The sequence below is a fragment of the Lagopus muta genome, chromosome 7, assembly GCF_023343835.1.
Source record: "Lagopus muta isolate bLagMut1 chromosome 7, bLagMut1 primary, whole genome shotgun sequence".
In the NCBI taxonomy this organism is placed as follows: Eukaryota; Metazoa; Chordata; class Aves; order Galliformes; family Phasianidae; genus Lagopus; species Lagopus muta.
This window is the reverse complement of record NC_064439.1, coordinates 17,173,088-17,194,274: the sequence shown is the minus strand read 5'-3', so window position 1 is coordinate 17,194,274 and position 21,187 is coordinate 17,173,088. Positions and strand designations below refer to the sequence as shown.

The window sequence follows — 21,187 nt, the reverse complement described above, 5'->3', positions numbered from 1 at the left end:
ACAGACAGATGTGTTTTTATGAGAAAGGTTTTTATTCTGCTACTACTGCAGGTCATTGAAATAATAAAATATGCACTCCTCACCTCTTATTTTCAATTCCTGATGTATGATAGCTCTAACTGCTGTTGAGTAAAATTTGCAGCAAATGTTCTTCCTTGTGCTCATTTGATATAGTTCACACTCCATTAATGTTCTGATGGAGAAAAGGACATTACTGTGTAACTTCCCATTTTGCTGTACCTCTGAGATGACTTTGGGACCCCGTGCTGTGACTGCAGAACAGGGTGCAGGTTCAGGGAGTGGGACAGGTTCTGCACTGCTTCTCACATGCTCTTAATCTCCATCTTTGTATTTTGAATTAATTTTGTTTACCTTCCTAGGCATTAGTTTAGAGCTGCCTTTATCCCACTGTACACATTTGTTGGAGAATCTGCACTATGAGTGCCTCTCTTCTTATGTTTTGCAATTACTTTGGCTAAGCATATCTGCAAGCACCGTTTAGAGGGAATTATTTCACACTTCTATTAAAAAAAAAAACAAAAAAACAAAAAAAAAACAACAGGTAAAAAAAAATCTGCCCAGGCATTGCAATACAAAGGTATTTTCTCTAAAGACAGATTTTTTTTTTGAATCTATTTCAGATTTCTCTATGAAACAAAATATTCTAAATTATTCATTTTAAGCATATATCTGTATTATTATTGATTTTTTTGTTTGCTTGTCTTTAGTCATTTCTTCAGCAGCATGTTATGTAAAAGCCAAGTTTGTATTTGAAAAGTTGTCTCGAAGGGGTAGGACAAAACGAGACTCACTAAGCCACCCGATGGAGAGCAGATACTGAATACCAAATTAGTTCAAACACAAACAATTTTTAAAGAGGTGAAGATCTGAAGACAGATACTGAAGGAGCTTTCTGGGTGGAAAAGATAAGGCAACATAGATCACTTTAATGAGCATTTCAAACAAAATTTAAAATTAAAGTGCTTAAATTGGCACCAAGAAATGCCGAATGCTTTTCATTCTTTTGGACTGAAATGAAAATAGAAACTCCTTTTTCATCTAGCAGTGTTGTATTTATCAATCTAAATGCATGGCCTGTCAGGAACAGTAAGTATTTGTGGATTCCTTTGAGGTCGTTGGGAGCTGAGTGTTAAGCAGCCCTGTAAATCTGCCCTGAGTGTTGGTGACGGTGTGCATGGACATGGTGGCTGGTGAGGAAAAAAGGAGTTAATTGGCCAATTCTCTACGGAGGGGCCCTGGCAGATTTATCCTGATGGGGTGGGGTCTGTGGGTGTCTCTGACTCTGTCCAGCATCTGTCAAAACTGAGGACAAGGCTGTGCAATGAGGCTGCGATGAACCAGGCTGCTTTGCCCCCACGAGCAGAGACAGGCTGCCCACAACAATCTCAGTTTAAGTGGGCATTACCCAGTTATGATAAGAAGGGGCTAAGTATCAGCAGCCATACATGCATGATGGCCATTGAGCTGTATTTCATCCCTTTACTGTGGTATCTCTGTGATTTGGATGCTGTTCAATCATCTGCACGTGCTCAGAGGAGACTGAACTCAACACTGCTATGACTTTCTACTGTTTTGCACTTTTTGTTTGACTTTTTAATCTATCTTTAAGCCGTGGGTTCTGCAGATCATTGTCAAACCAGGCCCTTTATCATCTGTTTGATCACAAAGCAAGATGTAGAAAGTCCCTGTTGTCTACTAAACAATATACAGATACGACCAAAGCCCTTTGTAGTGTGCCTGTCCTGTTGTAATATCTGAGTGTGGCAACGCTGGGGGGGAGGGAAGGGATTTCATACCCTGTGTGTGACTTCTGGCAATAACTCCATGTTAACAACATTGCTGGTGTGACCTGCTGGTTTTCAAGAGGAGTGAGAAGATAAAAAGAAGAGCTCTGAGATATATTTTTGGCTTGCTAATAAGTGTTTTCATCTTGGTTCTTACAATTATTTTCTAGAATTTCATTTTTTGATTGATTCCTAATGTCATTTTATAACAGTTAGATTTGAGAGTCCTGAAAATTAGGTACCAGTATTTTTCAATAGGCAAAATGTGATATTTTTGGCTTGTGATTTAAGCTGAGTTTTAGGTTGATGTGTTTCAACTGATGCGAGAGTGACCTGAGTCAACCCCAAGGGAAATTCCTGTTCTAGACACTGGAACAGGTTGTCCAAGGAGGTTGTGGATGCCTCATCCTAGAAGCATTCAAGGCCAGGCTGGATGTGGCTCTGGGCAGCCTGGTGTAGTGGTTGCGATCCTGCATGTAGCAAGGGGGTTGAAAATAGATGATCGTTGTGGTCCTTTTCAACCCAGGCCATTCTGTGATTCAATGAAATAATTCGGAAGGCTCAGATGTTGTTCAGGATCTTCTGAGACAAGGAAGCATCAGTTCGTGCTAGCAGCCACCTGAGAGAAGATCTGGGACTGTCTCAACAGCTCAGGGAGCACTGCAGCCTTTGAACTTCGGTGGGTTTTTTTTATGCCTTCTTAAGTCCACCCATTGTGAAGGACTATGAAGGGGAAGAACATCTCCACCTGTCTTCTTCAATGCTGTTCCTGTTCAGCTAGTTAAAAAAAATGGTAATAACTTGCAAAGTCACGATGTCTTGGTTTATGTTGGTTTGTCATTCTTGTCCTTTAAAACAAACAAAAGAACCAGAAAGATATCCCATCTTCTTACTTGTTTGATAGGAAAGCAAAACCATGTTACTGTAAATACAGTGCTTGCCTAAACTTGCTGAGAAGGGCGTTCTAATCACTGAATGCCTTCATTACAGAACAATCTGTGAAATTTCTAGAGAAAATAATGAATCATGTGGATGCTTTAACTGATTTATAACTTCTTTTTCTTAGATATTACGTGCTTCACAGGGACAGGTGAAAAACTAAATAAGTGGGTAATGACCTGATTTTCTAAAAGAAGCTTTCTGGGAGCTCAGAAGCTGTGGCAGACCACCAGTTTGAGCTGATTGCATTGAGTGAAAACTCAGTATTTGTATGCTCAATATCATTCTTCATATGTGATAAGACAGTCACTCTTCTCTCTCTGGAAGTTTTACATTTTCATTACTTACCCATGATGAAAATAAATGAATTTGTCCTCCTTGACAGCATCCTGGAGTAATAACACTGACAAGGAGCTTTCAGTTCATGTTTTCTTCTTGTTTTGAATTGTTTCACATATCTTCTGCTTCTTCGGTGTTCTGCCTTTCTACTGTAGGAATAATTCTTTCAATTTTATCTGGCACAATCTTTTAGGAAGCCTTAGTCCCCAGAATCTTTCTTTAAATTCTTTAGAAAACAAAAAGCACTGAATTGTTTGGATCAAAAATCCTTTTCTTCTTGTTTGTGTAATATATGAATTGCATCTGGACTCTTGGAATTTCTGAAAAATAATAAACATGGTACCATCTAGAAATAACAGATATCAAGAAAGCAGCCTGAAAATAAACAGTGCATTTGCTGAAGCTGCAAGTTTTGAGGCCATGCTAATGAAGTAAGTGCTGTCCTTGGGGAGGCATTCCTTTCCTTTCAATCACAGCCTTTATGTCTTTCTTTGGGAACACCTCAGAGAAAGTAGCTCATCTCAGGAAGTGTTCGGTTGGTTGAAAATATTTGCCAGTTCCAGAAGTTGGCAGGCCCTCACCTGGGTGTATGTGGCTACACATATTCAGTGGTGACACTTTATTTGTGATTTGTCCATCCTCCATTGCAGTAGCATAGAAATAGCCAGACCCCCACACGAGCATTGCAGTCAGGAATGATGAGCTGACAGCACGTGTTTGGTCTGATTTTCATGAGAGCACTGCATTTAAAGTAGCTTCAGTTTAGCTCAAAATGAATGTCACCTGTTTCTTCAACCTTCCCATATGGCATTTATTGTGTAAAAGAGCTTAAATGACTATCTGTATAAGATGTTACTGAGCAGCCACGTGGAGGATGTCAAACCACCAGGAAATTGGTAATTTTTCATAAGATTAATAATGCTGAAAAAAAGTGCAGTCTTTGTGATTGAACACAGCTGCTTAGTGGGGAAATACAAGCCTGGGGACAGCTTCTTAGGAGCATAGGCTTGCTCTGGTTTGTCAGCACAATCTCTGCCGTGGTTTGTTACAGAACGGTGATGGTGTTCTTATTGAAAGTCGTGATGTAAGACTTGTAGGGTGTTTTTGTTGTCAGTGTTATTCCTACTGACCTGGTAAAAAGGAAAGGGTGCAAGCAAAGTAACAAGAAGTACTTGAATGCACCAGATGTCGCTGCAGAAAGCAGCCTGCAAAGCTGTGGCAGGAGTTTCCTGTCCCTCTGTCGTGGGCTTCCAAGGAGCTCTTTTTGCAGGGGATGAAAAAAAAAATCTGATGAATTTTTGAAAATGTCTTACATGTGAGAGGAAAATGTACCCAAAAGTGCTTGATCTGGCATATAGATTTACTCACAAGTGCATCATTGTACATTTTATTGGGGAGTCTGGTAAGTATGCAGTTCAGGCAAGGAGCCAGTAGTTCACTTCTGTCTATTATTTACCAGCACCTGAACAACAGAGTAAAAATCACACAGCAACACTGGCTTTGTGTGAAATTCCAGATATAGTGCAACAACCTAAATCCTCGTTCCATGGCACTGTATACTTGTGCAAATCTGTGTGAGGTATACAAATAAATGAGACAGTGAATTAATACAACACTTGTAACATTTTTGTGCTACGTTTATTGTATGTTTTCCCTGAAGTTTTGGCTGGTCTTCAATTTGATGCAGAGTTTAGCTATCTGGAGAAGACTGGTGTCTGTAGGGAAAGCTGGTATGGTCTGTGGCACTGTGAGGTTTAAAATCGCGGTGCTCAACATTTAATGACTGTATGGGCATGACTTCGGGAACAGTCTGTGGTTATATCTAATTGGGTGTAACTACAGTCATGGAAAAGATAGAGATACTGTTGCCCTCTGCTAAATAGTCTTAGAGCTTTCCTTGTGTTAGAGCTGGTGCTCATGTGACTTCGGGGTAAATCGGTTACATAAGCCAAGCTGGTGGGGAAGAGGCTGCAGAGAGGGGGGTTCTAACGTTTTGTGGCTTGCTTTTGAAGGTCAGAGGCACGGTCTGGGTCTGGGTGTGAATGAGCTTGGAGGAGGCAGGAAAAGAGATCTTTTCAGCAGTCGGCATTTACACAGTGAAGTATGCATAATGCAAAGCTTCATGCTTAGAAAAGCAACAATGCACTTATATACAGATTTGTTATTCAAATGTTACCCTCTGAGCGCAGGATCTATGGCTCTCCTTCCTGTCCCAGTGAACGGTAGGTCTGTCACGGGGTTGTGCTGCACCTCATTTTGTGGTTGCAGTCAGCTCTGAGGGCTGAAATTCAACAGTGTATGAGTCGATATAGGCTTGGTAGGTAGTGAATTTGATAAAGAAGTAAAGGAAGAATCTTTTTTTTTTTTTTTTTTTTTTTTTTTTTTTTTTTTTTTTAGTAAAGTTGTAATAGTAATAACATCTGACCACATTAATAAAAATATCAGATATATACTTAGATGAGCAAGAATGCTTTGAAACCTTCTTATACTAGATAGTTCAACAAGGCATTTGTTAAACTTGCACAGTCTAACTACTGAACATACAAAGGTTCAAAGCACTTGAGCTTCCATGCTGCTGGCAAAATAAGAATAGCTCTTGAATAAATCCTAAAGAGAGTTACTATTGAAGAAAGAGAGATTCCTGTGGTTCTGTGGGTTAAAAAATAATTATAACAATAATACTATTCCACATAGCATGGAAACTGTAGCCAATTTAATATGTTTGAGTTACAGTTTAAGCAAAATATTAACCTTTTAAAACAATCTACACGTTTTACTGGTTTTGGGTCATAGCTGTTCTTCTTGAATAACAAGTTGTTTTTTTTTTTCCTCATAGTCATACATGATATGAGGAAGTCAGAGCACATCACACAGATCATGTAATCATCTTAAAAACTGAGCTCTACCACAGGTAGTGCCGCAGGCACGCAACTGTGTCAGTTGGTGTCTTATCCCAGTGTAGAAGTGGCATTATAGGGTTCTTTCCTCATACAGTAAAGGTCTCGCCATTACATCTTATTGAAACGACTTTAATGTACAATACGCTTTAGTAAGTCCATAAATAATGGAAAATTAGATTTCAGAAAAATAAAAATACTGCTGTGCGAAGTTAGCTTAAGTGCATGTTCACTTTGTGGTTTATAGAGCTTTTTTGTTGTCGTTAAGCTGTGACTCACTCAGCTGAAGTATGCATAAAGCACTCATTTAACACAAAAATAGTAGTTTATAACAGGTTGTTATAGTAGTTTATAACAGGACTGAAGAATGAAAAATAAATCTCATATTAACATAGCCAAAATGGATACCAAATAGTTTGTTTTCATAATAAGAAAATGTATGTTTTTCCTTCCAACTCAGAATCAATTTTCTCTTTGTTGTAGTGTTTGATTAAGTTTACACTTTAGCCTTGAAATGTCTCTGAAAACAAATAACCCTGTCTAAAGACTGGTACTGGGTGGTGCTCAGTCATTCATCCTCTCCCTCTCATACAGGTTTTGTTTATTACAGTGATAGCTCTTTTAAAGACTGCCTTCTTGGTGTCGCTGCTAGTTTAAATGAAAACATTTCATAATCATAGCTGAGTTAACTGTCCAAATGAGAAAGTATTTTGTCTGTATGCTTCTGCCTGCTTGGTTCAGAAGTCTTTCTTAAGCTGGATTCTTTTTTCCTACCAAAACCAATAGTAAAATTGCATATATTCTTTCAGAAATATCTTTGCATGGGCTGCTGCATTTCACACATTTTTCTTATCTATCTATCAATACCATGGAAGTATTCTTTTTGCTCAGGTCACTAGGAGCTGTAGCCTGTACAAAGACAGATTTTTATGTACAACCAGCCTGATTGTCTTCTGTGGGTGAATGTCTGGAACTGGGGACAAGGGCACAGCTGTGAACACTGTCTTGATACTAAAGAAGCTTTTTATAAATAAGTACTTTTGTGTTCAAGTTGGGCCACAGCCTGAAGGGGCAACAGAACAGAACTAGTAGGGTTGTGGTTTGTGCAGCGCTCTGCCTGCAGGGCAGTGACAGGGTTTGTGTGGGACCTGTCATGTTGAACACGTCCATCAGGGACCTGGAGGGTGGAACAATAACTGCACTGGAAGGGGACACCAGCTGGGGTGCTATCCAGAGGGATGGCCCCAGCAGAACCTCTTGATCCTGGGTGAACAAAAAACAAGCTCAGTCCCTGGGTGGAAAGAGCCTCATGCAGAGTTCTAGGCCTTGGTGGCAATAAGACCAGCAGCATCCCAGGCCTCATGACAAGGGTTGCACCAGGAGATCAAAGGAAGTAATCTCCTCCCTCAACGTTCATTAAGCTTTATCCAGATCTTTGCACCTCTGTGCTGAATGCGCCTATCAGAAAGAGGGGGTGTGATGTAGGACCATGAGGTGGGCCAGGCTGGAGCCATCCCTTGCTGGGGAAGAGGTGACAACTGTAGGTATAACCAATTGAACAAGAATGGTACTTTCTTGATCACTGATCAATGTGTAGCTGTGATTAAGCAGTGGCATAACTGGCTCAACGCACACAACTTTAACAAAACAAGGGATATATCTGACATCTAACACCAGGCACTGCCAGCAATGATACCATCAAAGACTTGTTGTTGCTTTTTACTGAGCTTGATGCTAATGAAAAGTTAATGAGTTGTAATTAAGTACAGAGGAATTGAAGATTCTTTATCAAAGTTCCTGAATTCTGCTTTGTGAATAACAGTAGTTGATAAATGCAAATGTATTGATTTATCCTTTATCCTAATTGCTGTTCTGTTAATGAAATGGGTATTTCCTTCCTAATTAATAAAAGATTACTTTTAAGGATTTAATTAATGTTGTGTTCTTCATTCGTTTAAAATTAAGCTTTTCTGACAATGATGTAACTTTAAAAAAAAAAAAAAAAAAAAAAAAATCCTTATATGTAACATAAACTCCAGAGGCATACATTTACTTTGCAACCTACTATTAGCTTGCAAATGGAAAGACTTATGGCTGGAAAACGCCAGCTGCATCTGTTTTTTTACCTGAACAAATCACCCCAAAGTACACAATCACTCCAGTCTGACACTGCTGTTTGTATTGCTAAGTTTTTCTTATTGTTAGTGTGTACTTCATAGGAATGAGTGGAACCTCACAGTTTCCTGAAATCTAACTGGTAGATTTATGATTTTAATAGTGTCATATGGGATACCTGTTGAATGAAACACTTTGATTCATGACTAATATTAGCTTTGGACAAAAGTGTCTTAAATAATGTTCCTGTGGTGGGCTTGTTTTGTTGTTTTCTTTTTTTCTGCAAAACTATCCATGGAGCCAATCTGTGGTCTGCTTTTTGGAGGCTGTATGTGTGTATTAGCACCATGTTGAAATCTGATCTTGTTTTTTGCTAGTAACCAAAATAAAAAAAAAATTATCCAATTATAAACTTTCTAGGACTAATGGACGCTAATCACTGTTGTGGTCAAGGAGACTTCAGGGGATGGTATTTTTGTGTCACTTGAGCGTATTTGTAGGTGAACTTCTTTGCTGATTTGAACCTAGGTTGTTTCTACGGGTTGCTCTGGACTATGTGAGCTGTTGGTGGCTCCAGAAGGGATGTGTTGCTCTGGGTTAAGGTGGTCTCCCTGCTAACTCCTTCCCTCTTAATTTTATCCTAATCTCTGCATTTCCATTGCTAAATTTTAAATGCTTTCTACTCTTCTGTGTCTTAAATTGCTTCGTAGTTTCTGGTAGCCTCCCAGACTCTCCCAGGGGACAGCTCTGCAGAAGCACCCATCAGTCTCCTCACCGTCCCATCTCAGGGCAATGAGTGATAATATGCTGCAAGCTATAGGAATTCCTTTTAATAGGATTTGTAGCATATTTAGCACAGAAGTGTCTATGAATGCCTGGCAAAGTTAATGGAAAGAACACTAAAGGAGTGATTATAACTGCAGGCTTTAGTAGTTGAGATAAAGATGAGACTAAGACAGGTGGACAGTAGAGCATCAACTCTGAGTTCCTTTAAATATGCTGTTGTGCATTTGGAAAATATAGAATTAAATACTGAGTCTTGACCAGAGTCTTGTATATTGTTACATTATCAAAAATTAAAGTTACTGGTGTAGTTGTGTTTGAGCATAGAACCTTAAGTGGGTGGATTTAATTGTTTACCTGAAATTGGTGTTAAGGCATAAGTGACTATGATCTTATTGGGCACAGAATGAGTAAGCAGAAACAGGAGCTGCTAGGAGAAGAAGATGGCTTATAGTGCTGGAGAGAGTTATGAGGAAACCTGAGAAGAAAAGTTAAAGCAAAAAGTGTTCCAAATTGCTGCTAATTAAGTATTTGTCCTTTTTTCCCCCCCCCCCCTTTCCCTTTTAGTATTTTTGAAGAGCAAAATTAGGGGGAAAAATGTGTTATATTACTTGTCAAGTGACTGAAAATTGGATTATTTCACTCAGAAAAGGGCATTGCTCATTCAAAGACATGGATGTTGAGGAGAGCTGGCGGCTCTTCAAAGAGGCCCTCCTGGAAGCACAAGAGGTCTCCATTCCGCTGAATAAGAAAGTGGGCAGGTGAGGTAGGAAACCGGCATGGCTCAGCAAGGACCTGCTGAGAGAACTGAGGGCGAAGAAAGGGGTGTACAAGCTCTGGAAACAAGGCTGTGTCACCTGGGAAGAGTACAGGAATGCCGTCCGGACTTGCAGACGTGGGATCAGGGAAGCCAAGGCGCAGGCAGAACTGAACTTGGCAAGGGACGTGAAAAACAATAAGAAAACCTTCTACAGGTACATTGCCCAGAAGAGACAGGCCAAAACGGGCGTACCTACTTTGGTAAATTTAAAAGGAGAACTGGCTTCAACAGATGAAGAGAAAGCCGAGGTGCTGAATGAGTTCTTCACCTCGGTCTTCACTGGTGGCCAGGATTCTAGTCTTTTTCACGTCCCTGAACCCTGCATCCCCAAACCTCTATGTGGGGACCGAGGAGATAAATCCCTCCCCACTGTAAGGGCAGAGCAAGTCCGAGAGTGCCTCCTTAGACTGAATGAATACAAGTCTATGGGGCCGGATGGCGTGCATCCCAGGGTCCTGAAGGAGCTGGCCGAGGTGGTTGCCGAGCCGCTCTCCATCATATTTGAGAAGTCGTGGCTGTCAGGTGAGGTCCCGGACGACTGGAGGAAGGGTCACGTCACTCCCATATACAAGAAGGGGAGCAGGGAGGACCCGGGGAACTACAGGCCGGTGAGTCTCACCTCCGTGCCTGGGAAGATCATGGAACAGATCCTCCTGGACAACATGCTCGGTCACATAAAGAATGAGCATGTGATCCGAGACAGCCAGCACGGCTTCACCAAAGGAAGGTCATGCCTAACTAATCTTGTGGCCTTCTATGATGGAGTGACGGCATTGGTGGACGAAGGGAAGGTGACTGATGTCATTTACCTGGACCTGAGCAAGGCCTTTGACATGGTCCCCCACCACATCCTCATCTCCAAATTGGAGGGAAGTGGATTTGATGGGTGGATGACCCGATGGATAAGCAATTGGTTGAAAGGCCGCAGACAGAGGGTGGTGGTCAATGGCTCTATGTCCAGGTGGAGGCCGGTAACAAGTGGTGTCCCCCAAGGGTCTGTCTTGGGACCGGTGCTCTTTAACATCTTTATTAATGACATCGATGAGGGAATTGAGTGCACCCTCAGCAAGTTTGCTGACGACACCAAGCTGAGTGGTGCGGTTGATACGGTGGAAGGAAGGGATGCCATTCAGAGGGACCTCGACAGGCTGGAGGGCTGGGCTCGGGTGAACCTGATGAGGTTCAACACGGCAAAGTGCAAGGTTTTGCATTTGGGCCGGAAGAACCCCAGGCACCTGTACAGGCTGGGAGGAGTGGTCCTTGAGAGCAGCTCGGCAGAGAAGGACCTGGGGGTCCTGATGGATGAGAGACTGAATATGAGCCAGCAGTGCGCTCTGGCAGCTCAAAAGGCAAATGGGATCCTGGGCTCCATCAGGAGAGGGGTGGCCAGCAGGGACAGGGAGGTGATTGTCCCTCTCTACACGGCTCTTGTGAGGCCCCATCTGGAGTACTGTGTCCAGGTGTGGAGCCCTCAGTACAAGAAAGACATAGAGATTTTGGAAAGGGTCCAGAGGAGGGCGACTAAGATGATCAGGGGGCTGGAGCACCTCCCCTATGAGGACAGGCTGAGGGAGTTGGGCTTGTTCAGCCTGGAGAAGAGAAGGCTGCGGGGTGACCTCATTGCAGCCTATCAATACCTGAAGGGAACCTACACCCAGGAGGGGAGTAAACTCTTCAAAAGGGCTGACAACAGCAGGACTAGGGGAAATGGTTTTAAGTTGAAGGAGGGAAGATTTAGGTTAGATGTTAGGGGGAAGTTCTTTACTAGGAGAGTGGTTAGGCCCTGGAACGGGCTGCCCAGGGAGGTTGTGGATGCCCCGTCCTTGGACGTGTTTAAGGCCAGGTTGGACGGGGTCCTGGGCAACCTGATCTGAATATGTATGTTGGTGGCCCTGCTAGGCAGGGGGGTTGGAACTACATGATCCTTGGGGTCCCTTCCAACCCGGGTGATTCTGTGATTCTGTGATTCTGTGATTGCTATATGAAAAAAATACAAATTGAGATTTTAATTAATATATCTCGAGGGGTTACTTGCCTAAAGCCAGCTTTATATTCACTTCCTTCAGTTTTGCAATGTCTGTTGCTATGTCATTTCACTATCTCTTTATTTTTAGATCTGTTAGCATTGCAGAGTTGTAAGTAAAGGAGAAGGCAGGGTTTATCTTTAGGTTCATGCATTATCTGGGAGCTATCTGAATCAGAAAAACCTGATGTTGGAGTAAATGTGGGAGTGAAATGTTGATGTGGGAGTAAATCTGGTCTTTAAAGGCTAGCAAAGATGGAAAAAAACCAGTTTAATTCTTGCAAGCTAAATACAGAAGCTTCTCTTCCACCTCAAAGTGTCTTTACCGAGGTGAGAAACTTGATTTTCTTGACACAAGTTCTTCCAAACTTCTCCCAGGCAGATCTTTACACTGAAAGGCATTTTAAGGACTATTAAAATGAGAGACTCCGTGAAGGTTTGCTCTCAGAATTTATAGCATTAATTTTTAATAGCTTCTGAATTATTCTGTTTATTTTATGGTGCATATAAGAAGATGGTAGATTTTGTGGTTATATTTCAGTGCAGGGAATTCAGGCCAGACTTAGTGAAACCTCCCTTGTCACAGACTGGTGCCCATTAGTAGCTCACGAGGGCTTAGAGGAGATCAGTGAGTCTTCCTTTCTGATTTTCTTTTCCCCTTTTTTCTTTCCGTCTCTCTTGATTCGTACGTGTTTTAATTACACATACTTTTCTGCGGCTTCTTTACATAGCAGTCCTTCTAACATTTTTATTTTAAAACTTCAAGATCAATCAAGAATGCATTGAAGCTAACTTTTTATTTAATTCAATTAAAGCATGAGTACAAATGAAAGGATATTATATAATTTTAGTTCTCCTGGTCATTAACAGGCAACAGATAGAGCACCAAGAACAGGCAGATCACAGAGTACTGTTTGGTAGAGTGTAGTAAATAATTTGCTCCTTGGGGATGAAGGATTTGCTTCTTGGGGAGAAGAATATCCATTCAAAAGATTGTTTTACCAATTTCTTAATGGGTCTAGGCAGAAATATTAGTCATTCTTTGCCTTCTTTGTTTTAGCTTGTGTTAACCTACCTGTCCATTGAGCTTTCTTGCCAAAGAGATTTTATGCTTATGTATTGCACTTGGTGTGGTCACCAGTTTAGTTTTCCAGGCAGAAAATAGTTTGTTTGTTAGCATAGTTCATAGGTCTTTATGCTTTAGTGATGGGGTTATTGGTTCTTTTCAGGATTTTTCTTGGCTGGGAAGACTAACTACTGTTTCAGTTATGTTTGCTTCATTGACACCAGCTATTGTCCATTATTGGGACTGTGAGTGCTTTATTGGATTTTCCTTTTATGTTCATGATGAGCAATGCCTAATGATGAAGATTGGAGGAGCTGTCAGAGTAACTTGGACACCACCCCAGATGTATGCCAGAAACAAAGAAAGTAGCAGTATTTGTGTTCCTAAAGCATGCTGCAGTCTTTTCAGACTTAAGTGCTAGTAATTGGGGCTGTTCATTGTCATCTGTGTAAATAAACTAATGAATCCTCTAATATGTAAAGCTGAATATTAAGCCATCTGCATAAAATCTCCAGATTTCTGAAACATTTAGTCTCTGCAAGTAGGAGTAGACTGAAAATAAGAAATACCTTTGCAAGTGACTTGAGCACATAAGGAAGTACTTACCTGAGGCTTCCAAGGAGTAGTGTTAAACTCAGATTACTTGAACTATCATCAATATAAACATAAAAACAAAGTCTAATTGCAGATTGCTGTATTGCTGTACTAACAAACATTAGTTAGGCATCAGATACATTTCTAGAGACCCACTAATGTGTATTTAAAACAAAAATTACAGAATTTTTGTTGTTGTTGTTATTGTTGTTCTGCTCTTGGTTAACTCGTGAATCTCAGAGCTGCTCACAAAAAAAAAAAAAAAAAAAGAATACCAAAAGAGTATGATGGTCTCTGTGACTAATTGCAGTTTAGGTAGAGTCTCTGGTGAAATGTTTTTGCTATTATAAAAAAAAAAAAAACCAAAAAAAAACCAAAAAAAAAAAAAAAAAAACTCTCCAAATGAATTCTGTTCTGAGTCATTATTTAAAACTTAATTACACAGAGTTCTGTTTTTGCTTATTTCCTTTTCCATTTCCATACTGATGAGATTTATTTATTTATTTATGTATTTTTGCATCCAAAGACTGAGATAATCATGAATATCAGAGCTGGAGGTGAGTCAGGAGACAGCTCTTCCTTCTCACCCAGTCTTCAGAGGATGATCATTATTTTCCAGTTGTTCTCTCTCTTTCTCTCTCTCTCTTCTATACATACAATATTTTGGCTCATCTACATCTCCGCATCTACTACAGTGTCATTTCTAAGGGTGTTACTGATGGAATTTTGCTGGAAGAGGAATTCCTATAATGCTTAATTCCACTTTTGGGCTATTTTGAGACAAACTACATCTGTAGTTTGTCCCCATTTCAGTCACTTCTTTTACTTGCTTTTATTTTGCTCACACTGGTGATGTAGTGATGCATCTGGATAAAAGAGGAATATTGAAACCACAGACAGATTCTCATTGCATCTATTAGATAGCCAGGATTATGTTGGTCAAATTTTGCATTTGTCTTCTGACATATCCAGACTCTACTGATGTTGTACCTGTTTAATTATTTATTTTGTAATGCTTTAAACTCTCAGTGTTGTATTTTTGGTAAATTAGAGCTCTTCCAAAGGTTTCTCTTTTATTAAGCGGTGATCATTTGAAACATGACGATGCAGAAAGCTAGAGAAGGCTGTAGATATGTTAAAACAAATTAACAACTAACATTTTCTTCAGAGTAAAATGTCAGTTCTATGCTTCATGTTCTTCTCTTCCCTCCAGTCTTTGCCGTAATATCAAAAACTGAACTATCCATGCTTACATAATTTCATAAGAGATTTTGAGTCTTCAATGCTTTTTTATTAAAAACTATTAAATCTATAAATTTGACAAAAGTTATCTTGTGCATTCAGATTGCTTACAGAATCTAACGTGAAGTATCTGCAGATGTGGAAGGCAATAATCGGATGTTATTTAAAATGAATAAATGGTAATAATTCACTGTGATTTGTAGCTGATTTTTCTAAAGAATGTGTTGAAGCTCATTTATTATTTGAGTTGATTAAAGTATCTGAACAAGTGAAACAACTTTGAACTAGAGTGATATATATTTTAGCTCTTTTAATCAATACAGCCAGTGTAGCATCAGGTCCAGTTGCATACCCCTCTTTGGTAGAGTTTACTAAATAATTTACATAAGGAAGAAATGTGTGAATTTTCTATTCTTCTGTGAGTGTTTAATTTACTATATAGAAAAAGGTAAATTCTGCAGGAAAAAAAAAAACAACCAGAAATAAACAGAAGTTTTTGTTACGTGCATGGATGCTGCTCTCAGCTGATTGCTCCTTTTGAAATTATTTAATGATAAGCATCATCTCACCTATATAATGTACCCAAGCCTGCCATCACAGTTGGCACCAACTGGAAATAGCAGATAGTTCAAATGTTACTGGCTGTGTTTGCACGCAAACACCCTACTGCTTCGTTTTCTGCACAGCCCATCGCATGGGTGGAAGCAGTTACGCATGTGCAGATGTTCTAGGGCTCATGCAACCCTTCCAGTGGGGGAAGCAACCAAGTGCAGCAGTCAAAAGGCACCCTGAGGACAGAATGCCACCAGATCAGGGGTAATTCTGGTGTAAACACTGGATTAGAAAAATCATGACCATGGTGTGGTTAAATACATGTGCCTAAATACAATGTGGTAAATACTCAGGCTATAGACTTCAGGCAAATTCAGAGTTTTATGTTACTGAAATAAAGCCAAATCTAAGGTGCAAAAGTGACGGCAGAATAATAAATAAAATTAATTCTGCCTTTTTTGATGGTATTTCTGGTTTGAGGGCAGAATAAGGTGTTCAGACCACACTTGTTAAGTCTTCTATATTCAAGAAAAGTTTTACTAAGGTTGCTCAATTTTGTAGAAATTGAAGAAAAGGAATTAAACCAGACCTGAAGGGTTTCTTTTTTTTTTTTTTTTTTTTTTTTTTTTTTTTTTTTTACTTAAGTCTTGGAGCTGAGTTTGGATTTTTATAGTGGAGCAGTAAATCTCTGGAACAGGGTTTTTTTGATAGAAATGACAGCTCTGCTTTAATTATAGCATCTTCTAAGCAGCTATTGGATTGCTTCAATACTCATAACAGTCTTTTTTTAAAGACCATATTAAAGAGTAATAGGATTTGCCATAGATAGTGCTTGTTTTCTGTTGGAGGGTTCACCTGTCACTGAATGGCTGACTGGACTCCTTCTGCCCAGTTTATTTTACCCAGATGAGTATTTTTGGACTTGTGTGAAATATTTTCAAACGACTCTCACTGTATTGAAGGTGAAGCCTTTTTTGTATTACATAGTATACAACTATCTCAGTAATCATACGGGGAGACGTAAAGCACTGGCACATAGTTCTAAGGAAGCTTTAACATCTGCAAAATTAACTTGTCACTAATTCTGCATGCTTCAGTTGCTAGAAAATGTACCTCTCTGAAGCACTAAACTTTTTTTTTTTTCACATTACATACCTGTCTGTGATTTGCATCTGAAGTTGTTTTCCTCACTGATCTTGCTCTTTTTGTGCCTTTGCATTTATTTCTCATTTTGTACCGAAAATATACACCATCTGGTTACTTGCTCAATTTTGTAAGGAAAAGTCTTCATTAATTTACGATTTTAACTTCTGCACCTGCGACTTTTATTTACTCACGTACCAGTTGTCGCCTCTCAATGGCTTAGAAGCAGTCTGCTGGATACAAAGTGTTTGTGCATATGTATCTCTCTTCTTTAGGCAGCTGCAGGTCAAAATGCAGGAGAGCATTGGGTGAGAAGAGATCTCTTACCAACTCTTTTCCTGCAGACCTAGGAAACACCACATAGTGAACCACCAACTCTTTCTGCTTCACATGCTAAAGATCCTCTACCATACCCAGCTCTTTATGTGGGAATGTAAACTCGGACTTCATGGGTGCCCAAAAAAGGAAATTTCAAGCTTTCCAAATGCTTTGTTTGGATTAATAACATCTCTAGTCATGTTTCTTTAATCCCGGGGGCACAACTGTTACTTAAGTTAATGGCAGTATAATAACCTGTTTAATATGCTACAGTAAAAATGCCTTCTCTTAGCTAACGTGTAACAAATTTTCACTCTTGTACTTCAGCAGTAACTTACTTTCTAGGCAAAAAAGAGAAGACTTGTGTTTTGGAACTAATGGAGAATTGTTTTAAGCACTCTATGGAAAGTGTATGGTATTCTAAAAATATTACTTGTATACACACATGTGGTTATTCAGAAGTAGAGACTGCACTGTTTGTCTGCCTTACACAGTAGAAATTAACAGTAGGAGTGACAGATGTGATTCATTGACTCAAAGCACTAGAAAACTTCCCACGGCCATTCACCAGAACCTGACAAACTGAACTTCATAGGTGCTGGTGTGTTAGTTACATCAGTTTGAAGTGCTCTTCCTGCATAGTTCAAGTTGGCTATCTGAAATCTAAGAGAGAAGGAGATGGGTTTGTTTTGGTATTGCCTTTATTTTATTTTATTTTATTTTATTTTATTTATTTATTTATTTTAAAGAGCAGTTCAGAAAGAGTACCTTGGGGCTTCAGAAAGCTGTTGAAAGCCTTGATGCCTGGGGGATTTACTAGAATTCTGTGCAGGGGGTGGTGGTGTGGCAGGGGGTCAGCCTGGGGCTTTGGGGTGCTGGGCTGAAATGGGTTTGCAGATGGAACAAGTTCATGGGCACCCATGGGCCATGTGCACTCACACTGCCACATCCCATGCATGAAGTAATTTAGTCTGCCTAAATCCAACCTGAAACATGACCAGATCTGCAACATAGGCTCTTGTTTGCAGATGTGGTTGTTTTTTGTGTGTGCTTTTTTTTTTTTTTTTTTCCTAAGAGGCCTAATATATATATATATATATATATGCTCATGGCTGAAATCACTAGTTTCACGCCTAAGAGCCTTTAAAATGAACAAGGAAGGCCTTTTATTTATTTATTTGAGAATACTGTGTCACAGACTATTAAAATGCTGAAGGAGAGTAATGACCAGAAAGGAAGCATATTCCCCACAGGGAAAATCAGGTATGGGATGGTTTAATGGCTAGGACATTGGAGAAAGAAGACTGGATATCTTCTGTCAGACAGATTTTAGTTTTAAAATAGATTATAAATAGATACTGAATATATTTTCGCAATACAGAATCATGGAATGGTTGAGGTGGGAAGGTACTTCTGGAGATTGCCCAGCCTGACTCCATGCTCACAGCCATGCCAGGTGTTGAACCCACTCAAGAACAGATACCTCACCACCTCTGTGCTCAACCTGTGCCAGCACCTGGCCACCCTCACTGTACAAAACCTTTTTCTTATGTTTAAATGTTAATTTTTGTGTTTCAGTTAGGCTCCTGCTTTGCAGAGGAGGCTGTTTCCAAGAGCACCATGTTTACACTAAGGGTGCTTAGTTAGGGTGATTCCAGAAGGATTTCATGTTAACTACACTGATTTCAAAATAAAACCACCATTGTTTATGTTGTCAGTCAGAGCTGGATTTTACATCACTGTTGTCACGTGCTTAGGAGAATTAATATAAATTATGCATATGGAGCATTGGAGCCTATTGTATCTCCTTAAAAACTGATATGCAGAGAATATTTGTGTTTGGTACAGATATCATAGTGGAAGGCCTTAAAAATAACTGTGCTTACAAAACAATTCAGGTTTTTTGAGGGAGTGACAGCCTTCTATAGGCTTGGTGCAGCTGAGCTCTCCCATGCTCACTGGCTCTCTGCTTCTTCTTGGCCTTCTTCACTCATTTCCCACTCCAGTTGTGTGATTAACTTTCCATTTGCACTCTTGTTCATCCCTGCTTATTTGCTCCATTTCTTTCTGTGTGACCTACTGTGTGAGCACTGTTCATCAGCCCAGAGTTCCTCTCCAGTCTGTCAAGTTCCTTCTCAAGCACTGAACACTTTCCACTCAGTGATCTTACAGTGTTGATAAAACAATATGCAGAAAGCTTGTTATACAGCACTTAATCTGTCCTGTACTTGATGGGGCAACAAAACAATAGACAAAATGCTTTAAACAGGAAACATAAACAATTATCTCTTTAATGTGAGACTCTTGAGAAAAATATATGGAGTTAACATTCAAAAATTTCACTGCATTGCTTAATTATTGTGGCTGGAAATGAGGAATGTCTGTAATAATTTAGTCACGTGTTCCTGTCTTTCTGCTTCTTAAGCATTTCTGTTAAATAGCTATTAGTAGTTTTGCTCTGGTAATGTTGATTGGTGTACGTTAGTTCTAGCCTTGAAATAACAAGGTTCCATGCTGGTTGCCTAGGACGTTGAAGAGTACATTTCAAAATTAGTTGTGAAGATTTTACCTCAGCTGTGATGTTTTCTCTGGCTTGCACTGTTTTGTTGTGTTGGTGTTTTTGTTTTTTTTTTTCCCCCTTTGGAAGTTGTTTCCAAGATGACGATGAATGGAATTTTCTTTTCATGTGTCCAAATACTCTGAGTCTTGGCACCATTCACAAGAACGGGGCTGGCAGAGGAGTTTGTTAGGTTCTGCCTAGGCATTTCCAGAGGAAAGCACCTAGGAGCTGAGGCTTGAAATAACATTGCCTGAGGTCAGGAGTTAATTCTTTGGAGAGGCAGTAAAGAACATGGTTATCTGTAGTATGCAAGAGGCCAGGGATTCTTTAGGTGTACATGCAACAGTGAAAGAAAGAAAAAGTATGACTAGCAACGTTCTGTGCAGTGTTAATTCTTAAGCAATGGTGTTAGTAATGCAGGCTAATGATAAAGGATTTAGGCCACTTTTTTTTTTTTTTTTTTTTTTTTTTTTTTTTTTTTCCTCTGTGAGAGGTGATACTCATTTGACAATCCTTCATTTATTTGGGGGAATTAAAAAATACAGTGGTGGGAAAATATGCATCATTTAATCCGTTTTAAGCTTGTGCCTTGCTCAACCCAAAGAAACACACTCTCGGTATCAGGCTTTTAACACACAGCACTCGAGCAGCATGGTTTTGACGTTACAATGGAGCAGTCCCTCAGAACAGGGGAGCATTTGCCTGTTGGGAGAGCAGTATAGGGGTCCTGGGGCAGAGGTGCCCCAACCCCGGGCAGCGTTCCCCCCCCACACCTGGGGAGGAGCCCCCGCATACCCCGGGATGAGCATCTGCTCCGCAGGGCGCTGGGCTCCGCGCAGAGCAGTCTCGCCTGCGCTCCCCTCGCAGGCGTTTGCATTCCACAGGTCTGGGAGATGTGGGCTGCGTGACCACCCCGCGCCTGTTGTTTAAAACTGCTCGGACTGGCAGCACGCCGCTGCAAACCCAGCTGCGCTGCATGCACCGCTCCCCAGCTTCGGTGCTGGGAAGGATTTCTTAGAAATTGCTTTTTGGAGCAGGTAAATTCCTGCAGAGTCAGAATGTCCAAACCCTCGCGCTTGGCTCGACCTCTATCAGCAAATACAGCTCCTAAATCACCTCTGTCTCGGAAAGAAGACTTTAACAGCCGATCGCGGAAAATTAGTTTAGGTGAAAAGATGTTGAGAGCTGGCAGTGAAGGAAACCTGGTGAAACAGCATCAGCAGGTGGAAATCACAGAAGTGCTTGTGCCACGGAGGGCTCCTCTGCTGAAAGGTAACCATTTATTCCATGCTGTAAGGTGAATAATTAAATGGATTTGCAATTACTGGTTTTCTAATAAGTCCAAAACATCAATTATTTTACAGTTGTGTGCGTGTGTATCTGCGTGTTGTTCCTAACTGACAGATTATGGTACATCACGTATTTGTTTTGAAAATAAAAGGACTCAACATTTCTGTTGTTCGTTCGTGGCTGGGTGCTGTATACAAGCTGGAAGTGTTTGCCTACAGAAGTGGTAAATCAGAATGCTTTGCAGTTTCAATTAGACCCTGTGTGGTGAAGCTTTATTTGAAACAATAATTGGAAAATCTGCACAAGTGTTAGAAAGATTAAATAATGTGAGAAAATTCACATCAGTGCAGTCAGAGAATCCCAGACAAGGAAAACTCCTGTCTGTGGGTCCTAATCAGGCAGCTGTGAGTTGATTTCTTGTACAAAAATCTGAACAGCTCAGGAGTACTTCAAAAAGCTTGTGTGCTTTTAGAATGCAAACAAATGTGGACACTAATGTAAGATTACTGTCTACTTTCAGTTATCTGCTAAGCAGTGGGCTGCAGGGACATTGCTACTGCCTCTTTAGCTTAGTTTTTGTGGCATTGCTTCTTAGAACTGACTGCACTGAAAAGTAGCTGTTTAAGCTGCATGGTGAAAAATGAAGGCAAATTTCCATGATACTAGGAAGTAAAAGTAGTAGTATTCTAATTGGACTTGTA

General features: G+C 40.2%; 1 protein-coding gene across 3 annotated transcripts in view; it reads left to right on the top strand.

Annotated features, from left to right (window-relative positions):
* KIAA1217 (KIAA1217 ortholog) overlaps positions 1 to 21,187 on the top strand; it is a 345,692-nt gene that overhangs the window by 96,597 nt on the left and 227,908 nt on the right. For 2 of the 3 annotated variants that reach the window (XM_048951728.1, XM_048951725.1), the window contains exon 1: positions 20,123 to 20,468. The exons of the other annotated variant lie outside the window; for it this stretch is intronic. In XM_048951728.1, coding sequence (XP_048807685.1) covers positions 20,255 to 20,468 — 214 coding nt within the window. In that variant the 5' untranslated portion in view covers positions 20,123 to 20,254. Of the gene's footprint in view, positions 1 to 20,122; positions 20,469 to 21,187 lie in introns of those variants that run through there. 3 annotated transcript variants of the gene reach the window in all.